The sequence below is a fragment of the Pholis gunnellus genome, assembly GCF_910591455.1.
Source record: "Pholis gunnellus genome assembly, chromosome: 6".
NCBI classification, from domain to species: Eukaryota; Metazoa; Chordata; class Actinopteri; order Perciformes; family Pholidae; genus Pholis; species Pholis gunnellus.
This window is the reverse complement of record NC_136532.1, coordinates 3,994,532-4,016,242: the sequence shown is the minus strand read 5'-3', so window position 1 is coordinate 4,016,242 and position 21,711 is coordinate 3,994,532. Positions and strand designations below refer to the sequence as shown.

Below are 21,711 nucleotides of genomic sequence, written 5' to 3'. Positions count from 1 at the left end.
AATTCCTGTGTGCGTATGCGTGTCATGCAGCAGAGGGCCATATAGGCAGAGGATGAGCCTCCGTGTTGAAGACATACTGGTCCAGGCTGATGAGGTCGGGATCGTCAGAGAAGAGCAGGTACAGATATTTCAGGGTCTCTCCCAGGAAGAAGCTCTCCATCTTGTCTCGGGGGCTTGGGTAGTCCGGGTCACGGACGTTATTAATGGAGGTGTAGCCGCCAGAGGAAACCTGAGGGGAAACACATTCACTGCATTTGTAGATCCCAACTACCATTAGGATTTGTGCATCGACCCGGATGATGTGATGGAAATAAAAAGAAAATACATTAGAGAGGAGCAGCTCCTCAGCTGTTGAAGTCCCTTGTTTTTAAGAAGACTTATCTAGTACGTGTAATAACAACACACAGGGTCTGGACTAGGAAGCAGGATTTGGTTCCTTCAGGATTAACTGGGTATTCAATCCTACGACAGAGGTTTACTCCTTACCTGGTAGATCGCCATGGTAACTGATGGTGAACAGGAGATAAAAGATCAACTGACCAATCAGAGCTTGGTTCATGAATCGATCAAATATTATACAAAAAGAAGTTAAAGTCATAACCCAGAATAACAGCAACAGTTTAAAGTGATGAATGCTGACTGTGAATGTGTAATTGAATAGAAGCAGTGCAGTGAAAACATGAAGGTTGAAATGCATTGCTGGCCTTTTGTCCTGTGTTGGGTTCTGCACCGGTACCTCAACATAATCTGCATCTTAAAGACAACTTGGCTGAACCACTTGCCATGGTTTCAAACTGTCTCTTTTCCCAACCTAAATCCTAAGCTTTAGTAAAAAAAACATCCTGAACCCAAAGGTCAGTCTTCACAGCAAGTCCCTGTAAATTGCATTTGATATCCAGCCTTTAAGTTGGTGCTGTCACTACAATGGTCCTTTTCTATTTGAACCGCTCCACTTGAGTTCTTAAAGCTTCATTCTCTCCCTTGGTCTCCTCCATCCTTCTGCCCAGGAGCTGCTAGAGCTGGAGCTCAGGGACAGGAATCATGGCCTCCAGCCATCACAGGCCTCTGCTGCACAACAGACACAAGGCCACCAACCTAACCTCACCTGAGAGTGCTTTCAACATGTGGTGGTGGTGTCCAAAGCTGTCCCTGCTGTATAGGACACTTTAAATCATTGGCTTTAACGTCACCAGCCCACACCCTACTGAGGGTTCTCAGAGGGGGGCAAAGATGCTTTTCCAGACGGAGTTTCAGACACAAACAGTACTTGAAGCCTGACAGTGGATTTGCGTGTGATCTTGTGACGTCTGCCTTGCAAAGTAAGCTGAATGTGGCTGAGTAACATGAACTAATGACAACAGATGTTACCAACCCGTATCATGTGAGGGGTCCCCAGACAGCTGATATGACAGATCTTCACTTCATTTGAACAGTGAAGACAACCTTCATTTTGCTGACCTTGGTGTACTTGTTAAAGCTTTGGAGAATCTCCCAGCCCCAGTCCCGGTACTTGTGGTCCCTGGTGAACCTGTACAGGTAGAAGAGACTCTCCACTGTCTCCGGTCGTAGGAGGTTGTGTCTGTCTGCGAGCTATCATCACAGTGAATACAAAAAGGACACAAACAGTAAAGCAAAGCATTTGAAAGTTTACCGTCTCATTAGTAGTAATGCAGGAAATCAGTTTAAAGAACACTTTCCCGAACATCCTCAGACATTATGCATGTGATCAGTGGGAAGGCTGGGCCACATTTATTTTCTTCAGCAGGCATCTAGACAATGCCCTTATCCAGAATAACAAAAAATGCATTTGTGGGTACAAGATTCTGACTGTTTGCCAAAGACTACTGCATAACTGGGAGAGGACAGTGTCTGTATCCACACTGTCTCTACCTACCTTTACATCGATGTCTCGGGTGCTGCCCTGATGCATGTTGAAGTGGACGATCTCTGGACTGAGGCCCGTCTCCATCTGGATGTACATCTGGTAGCAGGTCTCCATCAGCTGTTTGGCTAGATCCATGTGATCAGCAGGCAGGCCGTTGTGGGCGCCGAGAGCCAGAGTGCCCGGCAGAAAACACACTAGATGGTCCTGAAAAAACCCAGTGTCCACAAGTTACAAAAACAGATACAGTCCACTACAGTGAGGCGGCTACCTCGGTTTCTGCCAGGTGAAGACAATGCTGAAGTGTTTTAAACCTGCATTCTCTCTAGTGTCCACCAGGGGGCGACTCCTCTGGTTGTATAGAAGTCTATGAGAAAATGACTACTTCTCTCTTGATTTATTACCTCAGTAAACATTGTAAACATGAGTTTATGGTCTCAATCTCCAGTTTCAAGTCTTCTTCAATACAGCATGATGTTCATTTAGTAAATGATGGTCCATTTAGAGTCAAACAGACCATAAAGCAGGGGATGCTTTAGGGCGGGGCTAGTGTGACCAACAGGTTGCTGCCGCTACCAGAGACGTATCCGGCGACACTATGTCACTCCTCTGCATTCCAAATATGCTAACTTCCATTCATTGGTTGCAAAAAACCAACATGGCGACGACTGTAATCCAAGATGTTGACGGCCAAACTCGAGGCTTCACAAACCAATGGGTGACGTCACGATGACTACGAACAGCTTTTGTTTTGATCACTCACCTCATTGTCCATCACCTTGCGACCCAGCCGTCTGATACCAGCTCACTGGCTCTAGACTTATGCAGACTGACATCAGTCAGGTGACGCCAGCAACGGCAGTCAGTTTACACCAACCTGTGGCTTGAATTTCTTTGTCCTGATTACTTGCTTTGGTATGGATTTTACTTGACGGTAGTGGGATTTTTTTGTGTTTATGTGGTGAAGGTGGTTGTGTTAATGGATTTCATATTGAATGGTGATGTGACTTCTAATGCAGTTTGTAGGCTTTATAGGCTATAGATTCAAATGTTCAAAAATACATTTGGCACCACCATCCATCCCAGAACTCCACACTAGTTATCCTTTAACTTCCCTTTTTGGACAGTTACAACTTTCAACAAGACACAGTTAATGAATGTATCTGCTGACCATCAACACAACTGACAACTGACCAACTTGTTCAACAGGAGGGAACATTCAAATTACATTTTCATTTGACAGGGTAACACTAGGTTCACAGCTCTGATAAGATTACAGAGCAGCAGGAAAACCTTGAGGATTACTGACCATTTTAGGGCTGAACTGTCCATGTGAGATCTCTCCAACAAAGGTGAGGCCATTAGGTGAAGACTTCTGCAACAGGTTCTTCTTTACACCCTCTATCGCCTGAAGGTAGTCCTCCAAGAGTCTAAAAACAAACAGACACCGAATGACACTTCAGGAACAACATTCCGTGTTGAACATGACGGTGAAATGAACACATAGTGACAGTCGACAGGGAGTAGAGTGACGACTGCAACTCCTAATAGGACTTGTGTGACAGTGTGTCAAAGTTAACCAAGTGGCTAATCTGAGGCCATGTCCATACTACTACGTTTCCATGGTAAAACGCATATCTTTTGCTACGTTTACACTGAGTTTTAACGGATACGTTTGAAAACTCTGGGGTTAACTCCTAGTGTGGACGAGTGTAAACGCATCAGTTTGGAAACGATAACGTGGACACCTGCGTTCGCTACCTGATTGGGTGTTAGCAGTCACGACGTGTCCTTACCCGATTCATCACGTGAACCTTTTCCCGGAAGATTGCAAACAACAGCCTTGATATCCTTATTAATGTTTATTTTGTTCTGCACTATTGTGAAGTCCACACACACACACACACACTATAAAGGAACAAAAGCAGTAAATGTTCTCCAGTAGGACAGACTTCAGCCACCAGCAGAGCTACGAGTGAGAACACACAACCAAACGACTGAGAGACGTGTGTTGACCACATCAATGTACCCATAATCTAGTAAACCATTATGTGCAAGTGTTCATTTTAAAGTAAATTTGTAGTGTGTGAGAGATACAAATAAAACGTCTCCAACTTTCCCCAAAATTTGTGTTTATAGAGGTAGATTTTAGAGGAAGATCTTAAGTATCGAGCACAACCTTTCATTATTAAAGACTACTTTATTACTCGGTCATATTTTTTTTTTAAACTAAGCAACCAATCTACTTCCTGTTTACAACGGCACCCATCCGCATGCCCAGTGTACGTAAATAGTCACGTGATATTTGTTTTCAGGCTCGTTAGTCTGGATGGAGAATATTTCGAAAACGATGCTGAAATGCTCGCGAGGACGGAGATCGTTTTTGTTTTAAACGAAACCGTATTAGTGTGGCCGTGGCAATTTAAAGGTTGGTAATGGTAACTGCTAAGTGACTCCTGGTTCAGAGAGTAAACTTCACAGCGATTATGCTGAGGCACACCTCTCATACTCCTGCTTCTCGCTCAAAGACCAGAACTCCCGATATCGTGACAACTAGGAGACCCATTAGAGTACGGGGAGTTGCTTTACTTCCAGCTAAAACTATGTATTTAGAGAGAAGTGGTGAAAGTTATGATGATTTAGTAGATCATAGCCTTCACACTTATCCATCCACCTTCATAACATTGTTTAACTGTACATCAACTAAAAAGGAACAACTAAACTACAATCTTGCATCAAGGGAATCCCTTTATATATGAATTTTGTAGGTATGTAACTTTAATTTGAGACAGACCTGAGATCTATGCATGCCCCCTAGTGTAGAGCACTGCAGTAGCGCCGGCCCTTGGAATCTTCAGTGAGCATCTGGAGCCTAATTTGGATTGTTTATGAAAAAAACGAATGCAAAACTTTCATACGGTCTACTGATTTTTTCCCCCCCTAGCAACATGAGAATTTTAGTGGGCTGAACACGTTGTCTGTGTGTGGAACCCATCCCAAACCAGAGTACTACATGGAGAGTGATGGGGGAGAAGCAAGTATATCTAGCGGCCCCAGATGGATGGAAGAACACAGGTTGTGAATGCATCCAGAATTCACACCCAATGAGGATGTCAGTAGTTTCCTATGTAATATACAATAAAGATTTTCTTTCCCCCAGAACCGATATGAAGCAGATTATTGTTTAAGTAATATTTATTGCCTGAACTTTGACCATCAAATATATTCCCTAAAAAATGAGTACATTATTAAATCCTCCTTTGAATCCAATGTACATGCCAACTAATATAGGTCCAAAACCCAGAAGTGACACAAAAAAACAATTCCAACAGATAACACATTCAAAGCTGCTTAATCTAAGCCTGTGCTGCCGAGTGTCTGGAGGGGATTGCTGCTCCAGTTTAGTAATCTTTCATCAGTCCTACTGACAGCCAAAGTAACCAAATGCTGCCAGTGCTGAAAGAATAGAATACAAACGTCTCTCTCTACATACGACACTCGCTGATGGAGTCTTTATAAAAAGTCTAATATTGGTCCATTTTAAATCAAACATATCTAGGCTAACCATTTCAAGGCCCTTTAAGGTATTGGACACTCTGTGCTCCCTTACACATGAACGAATGGGACTATTTGAAAGGTGTCTTTAGTCCGACTCACTGGTTCTCCGTCTTGCCTCCCTGGATCCACTGCTTCAGCAGGTATTCATAGTAGCTGTCTGCTCTGGCTCCCAGTGTGTAGATGCCTTGATGGGTGAACTGCCCGTTGTTGGTGTTGATGAACATGGGCACAAGACCATCCAGCTTGCCGTCCATCTTGTGGACCTGGTTCATAACCTCAGCAACCGCAGCCTGGAAAAATCAGGATCAGAGGTGAGATGAGGGGCTTTTTCTGACATTTATTAAGTGACTCCAAACAACTTCACAGCAGGCTTGGGCAGTATCAATGTATTACGGTACACCAGGGCATTTAATATAGAACAATAAAACTCTGCACACTGTCCTCTTCACTTGCTTTCTATTTACTTCTATCATGTCGTAGGCTTATGTTGATATATTTATGATACTTGATCGATTGAGTGATGTCATTTTGTAGTGGGACTTGATTGGTCCACGTGGGTCTACTAACCTATTGAGGATGTGCTCTCCAGTCTTTAAAAGAAACCTGATGAAGGTCTACTGACAGAAAACGTTATTTAATAAAAATGTGTGAAGAAAGTGAAGAAGACTGTGCAGGAGTTCTATTTTTCTGTATTGTCGACCAAAGCTTGTAGCGGATTTGACCCTTTTAAGTTAAGAGGGGTGCTCGTCAGGGTCACGTCTGACAAATATTAATAATTATAAAATAGAAGGAAAATAGTTCAGTCAAACCATAAAAAACAAAGCAAACACCCAGTAACAATGAAATATGCATCACCAATATCAAGCACTGCAAAAACAAATAGACTACAACTCAGTTCTGCTTTCAAGAAGTGTAGCAAAAGTGTGTGTCACAGTCTTAAAGTTACAAAACGTAAGGGTTCAGGCAGAGCATTCCACAGCCTTGGTGCTACTGCCTCTAAAGCTCGGTCACCACGGGTCTTAAGGCGAGTGTGTGGGACAGACAGATCATTTAACACGTTTGACCTGAGAGCACGGGCAGGTCAATAAGGGTGAAGTAATTCAGCCACATAAGTGGGAGTCTGACCGTGTAGAGGGCTACAGGGAGCCAGTGGAGAGATCGGAGTACGGGGGGTGATGTGAGACCGTCTATTTGTCCTGGTGAGTAATCTGGCGGCAGTGTTTTGGATGACCTAAAAGAGGTTAAGAGCAGCTACACTGAGTGACGAGAAAAGTGTGTTCCAGTCAATGCGTGAAGAGATACTCAAGAAGTATTACCCTGAGACTTCCACTTAGCACTTATTTTATTCATACTAGTTTGTTGCACTTATTGTATTGGTTTGTTTCTGTACGTTTGCTCTGGTTTATGCTCTTAGATGCTTGTTTAAAAAAGGAGATGCACTTATGACTTCTGGTGACTAGTAGTTCTCTTGAATACTGTTAGAGTCAAAATCTAAATGACTAATTATAAGTGTGCTTACAAAGTCTGGTGTCCTTATGTGTCTTTGTTGTGTGAACATCCTCTGACATTAAGCGCCACAGCTGTTTAGTCTATCTGAAAGAACACTCAGCACTGCTTGTAATGGTAAATAAAGTTGTAGACGGCGTCAATACTTCATGGCGTCTTCCGATTATAAAAGTGACCTTTGTACTAGAACGAATTGTTAAAGTGTCCAGATACTTAGAATATGCTGTATGAAGGCAATTCGTGTGCGTTATGATTTTGTGACATATTGCCTGTGACACTATATGTTCACTTGGTATAAATATACGAGGCTCGGAGACAGATCTCCGAGCAGCCTTGATCCATGTATACTGTATGTGAATCAACTCTGTCTCCTTCTTTGCAAAGAATAAATGTCCTGTTTAATCATTGTTACCACGGCTCGAGTGAATTTTTCTTAACAAATACCTATGTTGAATACCCTTTTTTTAAGTCGCTTTGGATAAAAGCTAAATGCTAAATGACTGTAATGTAATGTAATAAATGCGTGTATAATCATCTCTAGTTCAGCTGTTGATACTAGATCTCAGTTTACTGATATTTCTTAGGTGGAAGAAACATGATCTGGACAGCTGCTTAACATGGGGGTCAAACGACATGGATCGATCAAAAATAACCCCTAGATTGCGCAGGTTGCAATGGGCAGCAGAGGAGAGTGGACCAATACTCTGAATGACAGATGGAGTTATCTGCATATAAATGATAGGCAACATTATAAGTTTTTACAATCGGTCCCAAAGGTAACAAATACAGGGAAAATAACAGAGGCCCCAGAACCGAGCCCTGCGGTACACCACAAGACAGACACAAAATCACCCACAGAGACATTAAAACTTCTGTCAGCGAGGTAAGATGTAAACCAGTCTAACGCTATACCAGAGATGCCCACCCAATCACGTAGCCTCTTAGTCAAGATGTTATGGTCTACAGCAGTGGTCCCCAAACTACGGCCCGCGGGCCGGATGCGGCCCGCCTCCACATTTGGTCCGGCCCCCTGAACAATACCAGAGACGCATTATGATTTTTTTTCAGTCTGCACAATTAATCGAATTTTAATCAGCCAACCACCAGGGGGGGGCGAACGAGATGAGAGCTGTCATGCGCGCACCCTGTGGAAGTAGAAGAGTAGAAGAAGTAGAAGAGACGGGAGCTTGTTCCGCCCCGATCCGCGTGTCTCGTCTCATTCGAGACACCAACTGACACCAAGTTGGATCAGTCAAATGGGAAGCTGAGCCTAAGTGCATCTCTTTCTGGGAAGACCATGGATCAACTTGTTTTATGTCATGGCCACTTACCTGGTACTGTGGTTCCTGGGTGAGGCGGCTGAGCTCTCTGAACTCCAGCTGGATGCTCGTTACCTCGGCCACGGTGCTGTCAGAGGTCCAGCGAGGAGGGTGGGCTGTACCTTTCCCGATGTTCACATCAGAGTAGGGGATCTTGGACGGAGTATTGAAGGCTGGCATCAGCCTGGAGCCGATGTCCTTCTGCAGAGGAAGAATGCAGATTACATGCAGACCTTTGTAGCTAAAAGGCAATCTATAATCACAAATGAAAGTGTACTATGACTGACTTGAATAAATGAATTAATTAACCTTGAAATTAGATTTTTAGAATATCATGGTGGTGCAAATCTTTAACTTGTGCATGTAGTTTGTTACAAAAGATGCTATATGTAGCATTTCTGCAGATGAAACCATTTGTCAATTAATCTCTTGCTCAATTAATAGAACATTAATCTTCAACAGTTCCAATAAAAGTGTTAAAATAGTTTTCTTCAATCAAATGACGAGATTCAGTGTCTTGTATGATGCGACTTACTACCTTTGGGTTTCTGACACAATACCAACAAATCAAAAGAACAAATCTGAAGACGTCGCCGGGTCATTTTCATAACAAACTAATCAAGACAATAAAGGCAGATTAATTGATAATGAAAATAAACATTTCTTGCAGTATTTTTTCTACACAAAAACATGTCATTAATTTCTAAACAATGTTAAAAGTGAAGTAAACCAATAAGACCATTTCACACTGCATGCTCCCCAGTCCACTTTAGAGGCTAATATGCTGGAAATCCTTGAAAGCCCAACAGGAGATTAGTTACAGTCTGCTGTTTTCAGAGTTTTTAACAATGGTAGTGAAATGGGTAAAACACTAATAGAAAAGTTGCCGTCCGTCACTTGTACCCACATCAGCAGAGTCACAAACAACAGCTATTGGAAGCAACTGGGTTTATGAGGATAAATAGCACACATGTGGTGTTTGGTGGAGACACATTCTTATAAATGCAAATCAATCTTAAAAAAAGAAGAAGAATCATTTGTTTCAATAAGTGTTGCATTTTGTTCTTATTTCTTTAACTCTAAAAGCTTAAAGAAAACCAACAGACTGGGTGTGAATTCATTTTGATGAATGGACCTTACATCTGTGCACGAAGGATGATCTGTACATTATTTTAGCAACTAGGAGGATCAGAAACCATCGGAAGCTTAAAAGCAGTCGTAAAAAAAAAGTTCCACACTTTGTGTATCACAGCCTAGATGTGAATGTAGACCATTTGTTTCTATTTGACAGTCTGGGTAACATCTACAGGTGGATGGTGAGGACTTTGAGATGAGCGAGATGCTGAAGCATTTGTGAGGTACATCTGTGTCTGCACATGAGAGGCTGCTGCTATCTGCATTCTTCAGTGTGCTTAAAATACGCTTGCAGTCGAGAAACGAGTGCACGTGTGTTGACTCACAGCTTTGTCGAGGAACAGGGTGTCTCCAGTCAGATGGTAGGTACTCAGTAGGCCTCCCAGGATGCGGATGGTGCTTTCGAATAGGTTGACATCTACGTTCTTGTTAAATGTGAGCTCTGTGGCCACCCATGACTTTGCTTCTTCAAATTCTGAAAAACAAAACAAAATAAATACTGTGTCATCCGTTCATGAACCAATAGAATTAGAAATAATTTCATACATCTAACAGTGAACCGTCACCAGCCCATACAAAGGACAGACGAGATGACATGGCACTTGGACAATCAGGTCAATAGCATAAGTAAGAAAAAAATATGGTTGTGTATATTAAAAAGGGGAACAGCACCTAAATAAACGGTTCCAATATGTTATGTCCATGGCCTAAGAAAGTTCAACCATTATTTGTAAACATGATTGAAAAAAACCAAGATGGCGACCATCAAAAGCCAAGGCAGCGACAGCCAAAATGTCCAACTGGAGGCTTCAAAACTGCAGTCCACAAGCCAATTGGTGACGTCTCGGTGACTGCGTCCACTTATACAGTCTATGCTGGCAGAATGTATTGGGTTGTGTTCTCTGTATTTGCAGCATATTGCTGTATTGGGTTGTGTTCTCTGTATTTGCAGCATATTGCTGTATTGGGTTGTGTTCTCTGTATTTGCAGCATATTGCTGTATTGGGTTGTGTTTTCAGGCATTTGGGATGTTTTCTTGATTTGCTTGTGTTAATTCTATTTGCAGTGCATTGAGTATTAAAGTAAATGATTTGTAAATTAATTAAAAAGGAATTCATGTATCATGGAGGTGAAAATGTGCCACATGTACATGTGGGGTGGTTACTTCCCTAAACAAAAGGAAAAGGGAAGAGTAAAGCTCGGCTCCACGCGTGTGCATTATATTCCATAATCTTTTCAGGGGCTGATCACAGAACGCACGCCAGGTTTGGCACAAGCTTCCTCTGATACTAACAAAATGTGGAAATCATTGCTCTCATTTCATCTCAGCATTTTTCAGCCATGTTGGATTTTTTGCATTAACTTTCATTTAACATGTTTGAGAAATTAAGGATGCACAAAAACTCATGAAACCCAAGTTAGAACTAGTAACAAATTCGACTTAGTGTGGTAATTGTAATTGGGCTTCAGTGTGGCACGTCCCCTCCAAACTAATAATCATGATATTCCCACTGTCCATTTCAATCAAATCTGTTACTTCAAACATTCTAATTGATGGGGGCTAGTAAAGAACCTGGATAATAGATAGCAGAGGCCCCAAAACAGTTGAGAATCACTGTTTTACAGCAACTACCTAGACAAGAGGTAAAAGGTCAAAGTTGGAAGTCCCAAAGGTCAGTCTACCTTTTTTAAGCCCCAGGATCCACATGGTATCCAGGGCATCGATGAGCGTCAAACCCAGGCCAAACCACTCACTGTAGGACTTAGAGAGAGGCCTGAGCTCATCGTGGCCCCAAGCAAAGTCTTTATAACCCTTCCATGAATGTAGGAAAGCTTCCTGCACCGCCTCCAGCAAGTCAGCTTCTGGAACACAATACACACAACATGCCCAGTTATTATCCCATCCAAAGTCTACAACGTGACTGAAATGTTATAATCGATATTCTAAAGTGGATATTAGATTTCATGATCACACTCTAACACAGTCATGCCTTCTAAAGACTGTGATACAATTGTTGTTATTTTGCTAAATGCAGAAAGCAGTCAATAAAACAGAACATACCAGACATGTTTGATGATTTTCCTTTTTGGTTGCCAAGTGAATTCTCCTTACTTTCCCCATCCCTGGTGCCTTCTGTGGCCTTGTCCGTGTCGATCACTACCCCACGCCAGCTGAAAGTTGCCCAGGATTAAGAAATAATAACACAAACACGTACTTTAGTTGAGTCAGGTGATCACACAGCAAGTCTCACCTGATGACTTCCTCCTCCTCCTTCCCTTCTTTCTTGCTGTCGGCTGCCTTGTCCTCAACCACTGTGTCTGAAGTGTTTCCCTTCTTCTGAAGACGATTCTGAAGAATGGGCGGTCCTCTCTTATTGGATAATTTCCTCTGTGGCAAATGGCGACATAAACAACCTTTTTAACCAATTCAAGTATATTGCTCAATAGAACGTTGTTTTGTGTCAAATGTGAGAAAACTGCTGAAATGTAGTTCTTTCTTGGACATTTGTGGCTGCTCAGAGCACCTGTACTGTAGGCGGGCCGCGCAATAGTAAAGCCCCAGAGGAGCCACTCGGGTTCGGTGTCTCGCTCAAGGACACTTTGACATGCAGACATTAGGAGCTGGGGATCGAACCACCAACTTTGCGCTGATGGAAAACCTCGTTTGTAGTTTGTTTTAGAATATGGGGCAGTGGTGCACTTCAGCGTCTTGTGGCCGACATGAGTATTACAACATCAAAATGATCCTGACTAAACTAGTTTTTCTCTGCCTGTTTCACAGATGGAAAAATGAATAGATAAATAAGGAACTTAGACAGATTATTCCTGCAAAAGAAATTGTTTACCTGCCGTTATCAAATAAAGGAAAAAAGGTCTAAAAAGAGAAAAGAATAATGATCACATGATACATTTTTTTCTCACTTGCCTCTTGAGTCTTCTGTAAATAAAATGAGAAAAGGAAAATGTTCCACGCTTAGTGCTGCAATCCCATTTATAAACCCTGTGCTACCCTTCAAAGAGCCTAATCGGAGGAACAGAAACCTTGGAGGTTGGTTCTGGCAGTGGTGGTTGGCCCTGTTGGACGGGCTCAGGCAGCACAAGAGGGGTGACGGGCGTCAGGAGGCCGTCACGGTCTTGGACTCCATCTGAAAGGCCTCAAAACAGACAAAAAGGTTGAGAATCAAAGTATTACAGTAGTGCAGTAACCACAGTGGGGCAGGCTGGCCTAATGATTACTGAACCCCACAAAGTGAGAAATGTTCAATATGCACCTTTAACAAAGACTCTTCTATTCTGTTGGGATTCAATAACTCCAGCTAATGACAGGACGGACAGATACTTCTTTATAAACCTCACCAGGTTTTGGGATGTCAGGGATATTATGTTTCTTATTAGGGATATTATTCACCATATTGGCAATTTAGATTTGTTTCATTATATAGCGAATTTGCCGTTGTAAACATTACTGCTGTTGCTGTAGAAACAACATCCAATTCAACCATGCTCTGATATTCTTTTTAATAGATATAAAAGTAAAAATAAAGTTTAGTAATGAAAACGAAATGATACAGATACGGATAGAGAAGCGAACCGATAAGGACCATCAATAAGAGTAGTGGTAGAGACCGTGGGAGATGTTTGATGTGTAGGAGCCGTATACCTCTGAGGTGCTCAGTAACAGCAGGATAGGAAGCAATTCCACAGACGAACAGGAGGACGAGGATAAGGCTCCGCTGCAGCCTGGACAGCTGCTTCCATTTCTGTAGACACACAAGAGAGGAAGATGGAGAATAACTTCTATTTAGCTCCTGCAAGCAACCAGGTCTCATCACTCAAATTGAATGAATTTTGATGTCTCATGCTGCTATTAAGCTCTGAACAGAACAATAAGTGTGGGGCTTCCTGTGGTGTTTTGATCATGTGAGGTACAGCACAGCTAAGAACTATATTCTTTTGTGCTTTCTAATCAACAGACTTTGCACCTCAGTGAAGTCAGTGACAGCTAAACACTATGCTCTGCTGATGCTCCACTGTATACTGGGTCACTCTTGCCACCTTTCTGTCTGATAGATAATGACGGCACCATTAATGGTATTGAATTACCAGAGTTGTTGGTGTTGAGACTTTAAAAAAAACAACATTTTCACTGGTAAGAAAACGGTTTAGTCTCCCGCTTGCTGCACACAAAGCTAGGTGTGTTGTTGTTGTTGCGATGTTGCCACTACCGTTGTTTCAGAAGTGTAAGAATTGAAGAAGCTACGATATCTATGGTGTCCTGACTCCTGCATGGTGATTGTTGCCCTGTGAAAATGAGTCTCGCAAGACCCGTTAGTGTGCAGTGAAGTTATTTTCATCTACTGTGGTCATGTCCATTGATCACAATATACTGGTCCTCTGTTCTAGCAGAGATTGAAAAATGTATTGGCGTTAAAATGGTAATGGTTCCAAAACTGCATTTCTGGTGTTAGCTCCTTTTAAGGTCAAAAGGCAAAATTGCTAAATATCATGCTTTATGCTGCAGGCTTTTCAATCCCACATGCTTGGTGAGATGAAACTCCACCTACGATGTGGTCTGATAAATGATGATCAACTCTTCCCTATGAAAGGTTAGCCAATGTATTGCTAGGAATCTTAGATGAGTTTGTAACTGAGTGGTCCCCCCCCTTAGTACATATTTTGGTTATAATAATATGTATTGGAGTAGATTGTGCTTAATTAGCCAAGTAAGCATTCTGTCATTGTAAATTTCTCCCCAATATGCTTTATTTGAGTTCCTGTGTTACCATCAGGACATTCGCGTTTATGCTGGGTCAATATTCCAAGAAAAGGTTTGATGTTTAATGTGTTGACTTCCTCACTTGGTCTGTTTTGTTGTTCAAAAAAAAAAGAAAAAAAGAAATGCTAAATAGGCTAAACTATCAGAGAGACGGCGAGACTAACTTCTCCTACCGTGGACTGATGTACGGCCAGCTGTGATTGGTTGTTCCTCGGCACGCTCTCTCTCTTGACCGGACACTCGCTAACGTTACGTCTGGCTTGAAATAAGCTGGCAGAAACCCTGAGAACCGGAGTACGCCAGGCAGACACACAGCTGGCAACCTTGCAACTAAACCAATTGCTACAGTGGACAACGCGTGTGTCTACGACAATGCGTGCAACATCGAGGCTGCCAACACTCCTTGATGGCTCCAGCCCTGGAGATGGACAAGCAAAACACTTGCGGTCCCAGATAACAATGCAGCGACTTTTTACAGTCCTGATACCGATACCTGGGCTGTGAGTATCGGTCAAAACTGTGCACTGATCAGATAGCAGTGTTTCATTAATAACTGTGCGGAAGTGACTCGGCTCGTTCGTTTGTGCACGAGGCAGCATCAGGCTTGATTTAAATATAACAAATAAAATGCATGATGTAAATGTACAGAATTGTTTTGTATTGTAACACAGTTTTCTCGCCGGTTTTTCCACATTATGATAAAACAAAACAATAGTTATATTATTTTGACAATATGTATCATATCGACCAGCCCTACTGTCAGGTACATTTTCCCCTGAAATAGAAGTACGCAGTTAGTAGTATACAGTTGAGTCGCATATTTTTCAAGTGCTTTGGGAGCCTTTGAGAGTTATTTCTGATAGCAGTATTGCAAATGCCTCTGACACAATCATAAAATATTGGCTCTGGTATCGGCGGTGAACACCCAATTTTCCCTGTAAATGCTACATTGTGAACACATCTGTGTCTGCAGGAGGACAGCTAGTTAACATTTGCAATCAGCAGTCGTCCTGCAGAGCTAGATAACGGAGCCAACAGCTGTTACTGGAGGTAGCGTTGAGTTACGTTACGCTCAAGCTCCGTTCAGTGAAGATGAGTGTTGTGCAAAGGTGAATTATAACTTCTTCCTGTGTTCAAATGTAATCTTGATAAATGTAGTTTAAGTGACAAACCAGAATAATTCCAGTTGTTTGAAGATGCTTTCACAGCAATATAAAATAGATATTAGAGATGAATTATGACTTGTAACTTCCGAACACTGGCTCTTATTAGCTTATAACACATCCACATTAAAATGTCCAATGCCAAGATTTAATTATAGCGAGTATTTGAACAAAAGTACAATGATATATTTCCTGCTCATTTGAATTGTGTGTTTTTATGCAAATAACCACAATAGATGACATAGATGACCACAGGGCAGACCGGGGCATCGTACGGCCCTTTGGCTGTCACCGACCGGCCCGCGGGACGTCAACGGGAAATTAGGAATAAAACCTAAATAAGTGTACATCATGCAGAATACAGCTGCAATGTTATTTTGAAGGAGACTGCTGCTGTTTTTTTCTAGATTCATGTACGTTAGCACGTTGGTGAATGTGTGCGAGCAGCAGCTTGTGTTGGTGAACTGAGCTCATGGGAGACAGCTGTTAACCCCTTAACACATGTCAGCCAATGTTACAAAAAGAAAGACTGATACACAGTGTAGAGTTTTTAACAAAACATGGACTTCGACGTATTTATTTACTGAAGTCAAAGGTAAAGCCGCGTGCTTAGTTTGTGGAGAACAGATCACAAAGTTTAAGGATTACAATTTGAATCGGCATTACGAGACGATACACACGGAGAAATACTAAAACCTGACTGATGCAGAGCGGCACGGACATCTGAGGCTTTAGAAGCCGCTAAAGCAACGTGCTCAGGAGATGTTGGTTCTCTTTGGATCTCCCTACATATGTGAACAAGTGATGAAGGTCAACAAATCCAGATCCTCTCTCACTGACCAGCACCTGTCAGCTTCACATCTCACCTCACACATTCAGCCTGACTTCAGTCACTCGTTCAGGCCGCGCGCGCACGCACGCACGCACACACACACGCACACGCACACACACACACACACACACACACACACACACGCACACGCACACACGCACACACACACACACTAGAGTTCTCCACCGAACAAAAGACACAAAGTGAGGTCACTACAAACAATTGTGATAAAAGTACTCATTTATCAGAAACATGATCCCCGTCAGTGTTCTACTATTATATATGGATATTACAAATGTATATTTGTTTGGATCATTATTCCTGCTGCAGATGTTTCAGATGGAGCTTATTTTAATTTTCTACTATTTTTATATTTAATTCTGTTGTTTAGTTTGGGTAGTTGGGAAAGGTTTGAAAAATTATAATGTGCAATGTAACTAAAGCTGCCAGATAAATGTAGTGGAGTAAAAAGTACAATATTTCCTTGAATAAAATTAAAGCACCTTGAATTTGTACATAAGTAAATATACTTTGTTGTATTCCACCACTGATAATAATATTTACTCTTACCACTCACAGCTCATCAAAACATATTGACTTTTCATAAAGCGGTGGAATAATACAGAAGGTTCAGTCTATTGGTCCGGCCCTCCACAACGGTCCCTGCTTCTCATGTGGCCCCTTGGCCCTTTTGCTTGCCTTCCTTGCCTAACAACAAAGTCTGCCCCTTATGTCTTCTCCTGAACCAGAGTGCATTTGATTGGCATTTGTGGCCGTGAGGAGCTGTGACTCGTGTGTGTGTGTGACTCAACTATGTCAAGTCAGGACGCAGCAGCACGCTGAGGACCAGAGGGAGCTCAGAGTCCAGTGTGGAGTTTGTATGAGTCAAAGGCCAAACATTGGGCTCTGAACAGGCATGTTTTAAACAGGAAATGGATCTCAAAAATGCAATATTTCTATCCATTTGTCTAATACACGGAATAACAAATAAATAAATGTAAACTCCAAATTGGAATTATAGCCATATCATAGACTTCTGCATCCATTCTCACTGCATTGCCACTATTTTAGTGTAACCCGGCTCTTAAGAGTAGATTTTAAGTAAACGTTCACCATAAGCACCCAACTCTGCATTTCAGAACCACAATGGAAAATAAATCCAGCACGGGCAAAAAGAGGAACACAAGAGTGGTGTCCTCGTCAGGTCTTAGGAGAGGAAACAAGAGCACTGGAAGACGAGAGGAGAAGGAGAAGAGCTCCTGTGAGGAGCTCAGAGATGCGACTCACCCTCCAGCAGGACTGCCTCCTCCACTGCTTGCTGTTGTTGTAACTTCCACCTCCTTGTCCAGCAACACTTACAGATGTGTAGTCCTGTCGAGATGGCGGGTGCATGTCTGGTACCCAGCCCTGGAGGAGCAGTGTGACAGAGGAGAGCTGAGCTGGATGGAGAGGATGTGCTGCTATTGTCCCGGGGACAAGATGCAGCTAGCAAGTGAGCCTGGCTGGTAAATACAGGTGTGTTTGTGATATGATTATATATTAACACACTATAGTCGGATATGGAGAGAAGAGTTTCGCACCGTTTTCACGCCGACGTACATTGCTGTTACCTAGATTTGCTGCACATCTGAGCGACATAACTAACGCTCATTGAATTTAACTTCAGGGGAAATGTGAGCATACATGTTGGTGGTTTGCACAGCACAGCTAGCTAGCTATAAAGCTATCAACTAGTCTGCAGACGCAGTGTTAATCAACAGGCTAATCGAATTGATAGTGTTAACGTAACCAAATGTAAACTGGTTGTCGATATACATGGTTTAGTCAGTCGATACAACTTTAGCAGGAGGTACTAGCTTACTAAACAACCGTAACTACATACTCACGTTATTGTACCTTTGGACTAAGTGGTAAACACCGGTGTAACGCTCAGGTTAGCCCCTCGCGTCACTGGCTCGAAGTAATGTTTTGGCGGATTTATAGCCCAACTTTGGACCGAGGCATGGCTTGAGGCCTACCACAACCGACACCACAGCCGAGCTTCCTTTCGAAGTAACAGAAACATATTTTAAAAGATAACACGTGTTTTGTCGGGGACTTAATTGTCGTCCAGAAGGAAATATGTAGCTGACATTACGTTACCTTGTAAACCGTGTATGCTTGTAAAGTGTCCAGCATTAACGTTACATGTGATGTACAACCAGTCTAATCCACCACCAGTAGGGTAACGATAACGGCAGTCAACATTGTGGTTCGCTTGACGTTAATGAACCAGCCCCGGGAGTCTCCGCATGGATAAACACTTCACCGACACTATGACCGAAATCCACGAGCCTTCGTGTGATGACTGTTTCACACACCAGGAAAAGCAACCCCGCTGGCCACCATTCACTTGTAGCTGAGGATGTCTCGCTCACTGTCAACAGATGGGATTCAGGTGCACCCATGCTGCCTTCAGGGACTTCCTTGAAATATCCTAAACACCAAGTTGTGCTAGTTTACCGGGTACTTTGATCTGTGAATGACATGTTTCAAAATAAATTATTAAAAACACCTCTTCCTTGTTAGTCATTCTGATTCTTAATGCTTATTAGATTATGTTAACATATTTTACAGAGTTACGAATTCTTCAGGTCCACATATTGTGACAGAGGGATCAATATAGTGAAATAATAAATACATGCATCAATATTTAAAACAATTAATTATTAGTAAAGTGACTACTATTAATGATGTCACTGTTGCAGACTGAAGACCCATATGTTCAGACTGCAACTGGGCCAATAACATGAACATAATCATAATACACTCTGTATAGTATTAATTCTTATTTGTATTTGTTATTGACCCATGTGTCAACGTGTAACCCCATTTTTAGGCAGCAGGCCACTGTTTCCAGCAAAAAAGCTCTGGTAAAGCCACTGTACGCTACCTTTCCAGCAGCAAACAGCAGATATAGACACAGTTGCTGGTGAACACAGTGGAGCATTTAGCAGCTGATTCTATTTTTCTCAGGAGTTGGTGGAAATCAAAACAGGGCTAAAAGGAGAGTGGATATTAGCTTTACATGCATCAGGTGGACACAGACACAACTCCAAATGAATACTAATATTGCAACAGGCAACATTACTTCCCCATAACAACTCTAAGGGGACAATATGTTAATGCTGTGTTTCAGCATGGTCTGCAGCCCCCAGGTGGTCCATTGATGCATCTGTAAATGATGTGCAGCATCAGTGAGATATTTAGAATCAAAGAAGAACATCAATTAAGAAGCTTGAAAACAATTAGAAACTCAACAAAAAAACAGCGAATGATGGAGATGCAGAGAGATGACTAGACATAGACTACAAGCAATGAAAAATGAATTAAATGAAAACATCTACAACAGCCACATGAAGTATTTAAAACGGTACATTTTAAATATAGGTTCAAAAGGTGTGTTGAATCAAAAGCTCCAAAGAATTGTGCACACTGTCACATGGTAAGAGTCCACAATCTGGCATCTTCCGATTGGTTGACTCTTCCTGATTAGATTTGTATGTAAAGGTGGAGTTTATCAATGGCTTAATGACAAGAAACATCATTAATAAAGTGAGTAAACAAGGCGCCGACATTGTGCACAATTCAAATCAAATCAAAACAGCGAAGGGACTATGGACTATGAATTGAACTATTTCCTGTCAATCTCTATTGTAGTTTGTGGGAATATCTCTATATGAGGTCAGCAGTGAAAAGTTAACCTCAGGACTGACAAAAGCTCCCCACTAGACAACAACATGGTGCCTGAGATACAAGCCACACAGAGATACAGTGGCTGTTTTTGCAACTCTGTTGCAGAAGTTTTGCAGTTGTTTACATTTTCTCATGGGCCCATAATTCCTAGCAGCGCTGTTGGAGGCAATGACTCGGAGCAAGTAAAGTTCTAAAAGCATATCAAGCAAAAGCAAAAAGTCTGAAAAGATGAGCTCCAGGAGGCTGCAGGAGCACCTCAAGTCAGCCCACGTTTTTTGCCGCTGAGTGCTGGCGTGAGACAAAAACGCAACTACGACGTGAGGGAAAAAGGAAAGCACTTTGAGGCTGGAAACACGGTTTGGGTCTACAACCCCTAGCGAAAGAAGGGCCGGTGCCCAAAGCTCGACAGTCAATGGGTCGGCTCCTGCAGAGTATTGGAGAGGTTGGGTGTGGTCGACTACAAGGTGCTGCTACCTCCTAAGGAAAGGAGAGTGGTGCCCCATACAGAGGGGTTTCTTCTCCACTGGCATCGGGGGCACGTGGACCTCCTCCGCAGCCTTTTCCCCCTACTCACTCCCTGGCCAGCACCCCTGGTATAACGCAGGGGGCTTCAGTGCCTGTGTCCCCAGCGCTCAGGAACCTCACGACACCCATGTCCAGGTCTCCGGACCCCCAGGCCAGAAGCTGCCCACCAGAGACTGAGACTTCTCTTCTCCTGGTCCAGTGGACACAACCAACTCCCGCATTATTACTCAGAGTGCAGCTGATCAGTTCTCAATGCACTTTTGGTGTGATAGTAACACAAATCACAAGGATGTCGAATTTGTAATACAGTCTTTTAATGAACACTGCACCACATTGTTGGATAAAGTGGCACCTCTTAAAGAAAGGACTGGGGCTGCCTACAACACTTCTCCGTAGACGACAGACTATGAAGGCAAATCACTGTCAAAATCCGAGAGCGCAAATGAGATCCATGCGCGCGCGTATTTTACTTTGACGAGCACTTTTATATCACTCCGCGAGCAAAAGTCACGGGCACGGGTACTTTTACTTTCTGCACTTAAAGTACATTTTGATGATAATAACATACTTAACTAAGGGTTTTAATGCAGGTATTTTACTCGTAGTGGATTATTTTTTCATCAGTATGGTATTAGTACATTTACTGCAGTGAGGATCTGAATACTTTTTCATCCACTAACTACTTGTCAGTGATTTAACAGTTAATATACACAGTGGTCCCTAATCCTGCTCCAGATCTTTGAGCAGGTCCAAATTGTTGCTCATATTATATACAACTACATTATATCTCTTCTGTAAACACAACAGTATGATTAGATATGATCGCATCATGTTTTAATCAATTAAGATCAAAGAGTGTCTTTGAGCGGTTTGTCACAGTTTGACTATCAAACACACATCGTCTGTAATAGAATGATGGAGTGAATTCAAAGCAAATGTAGTGGAGTAGTGTTTAGTGGCGGATTGATAACCACCTCTAACAGACCTGGCGTCTGTGTCAGTGATATCCGGTTTATCCAAAGACGAGCATTGTAACCAATTAGATGTAGAGATACAATGGAGACTGGGTCCGCCCACTTACTGTCAAAAAGAAAAACGACTCGCGAGCGAGCAGAGAAAAGACTCGAGAGCGAGCAGAATAAAGTTTCGCGAGCGAACAGGTTTAAGCTTCTCGAGCGACTTTTTCAGTGAATTTTGCTCGCGGAGTGATATAAAAGTGCTCGTCAAAGTAAAATGCGCGCGCGCATGGATCTCATTTGCGCTCTCGGATTTTGACAGTG

The 21,711-nt window shown here is 42.4% G+C and overlaps 1 protein-coding gene across 6 annotated transcripts; it reads right to left on the bottom strand.

Annotated features, from left to right (window-relative positions):
- Window positions 1-6: 6 nt before the first annotated feature.
- Window positions 7-18,596, bottom strand: man1b1b (mannosidase, alpha, class 1B, member 1b). 6 transcript variants are annotated; one of them, XM_079161266.1, is made up of 14 exons: window positions 18,058-18,596; window positions 17,459-17,578; window positions 13,061-13,160; window positions 12,442-12,554; window positions 11,652-11,788; window positions 11,462-11,571; window positions 11,083-11,262; window positions 9,726-9,874; window positions 8,278-8,466; window positions 5,540-5,730; window positions 3,192-3,312; window positions 1,895-2,089; window positions 1,459-1,590; window positions 7-229 (listed from the first exon to the last, which is right to left on the bottom strand). In XM_079161266.1, the coding sequence occupies exons 2-14, from the start codon at window positions 17,561-17,563 to the stop codon at window positions 23-25; spliced, it is 1,929 nt and encodes a 642-aa protein (XP_079017392.1). In that variant the 5' UTR covers window positions 17,564-17,578; window positions 18,058-18,596; the 3' UTR covers window positions 7-22. The 6 variants fall into 6 exon arrangements, with proteins under 6 accessions (XP_079017392.1, XP_079017394.1, XP_079017393.1 ...); XM_079161268.1 differs by having other exon boundaries at window positions 18,068-18,596; XM_079161267.1 differs by having other exon boundaries at window positions 17,459-18,215; window positions 18,314-18,596.
- Window positions 18,597-21,711: the final 3,115 nt, after the last annotated feature.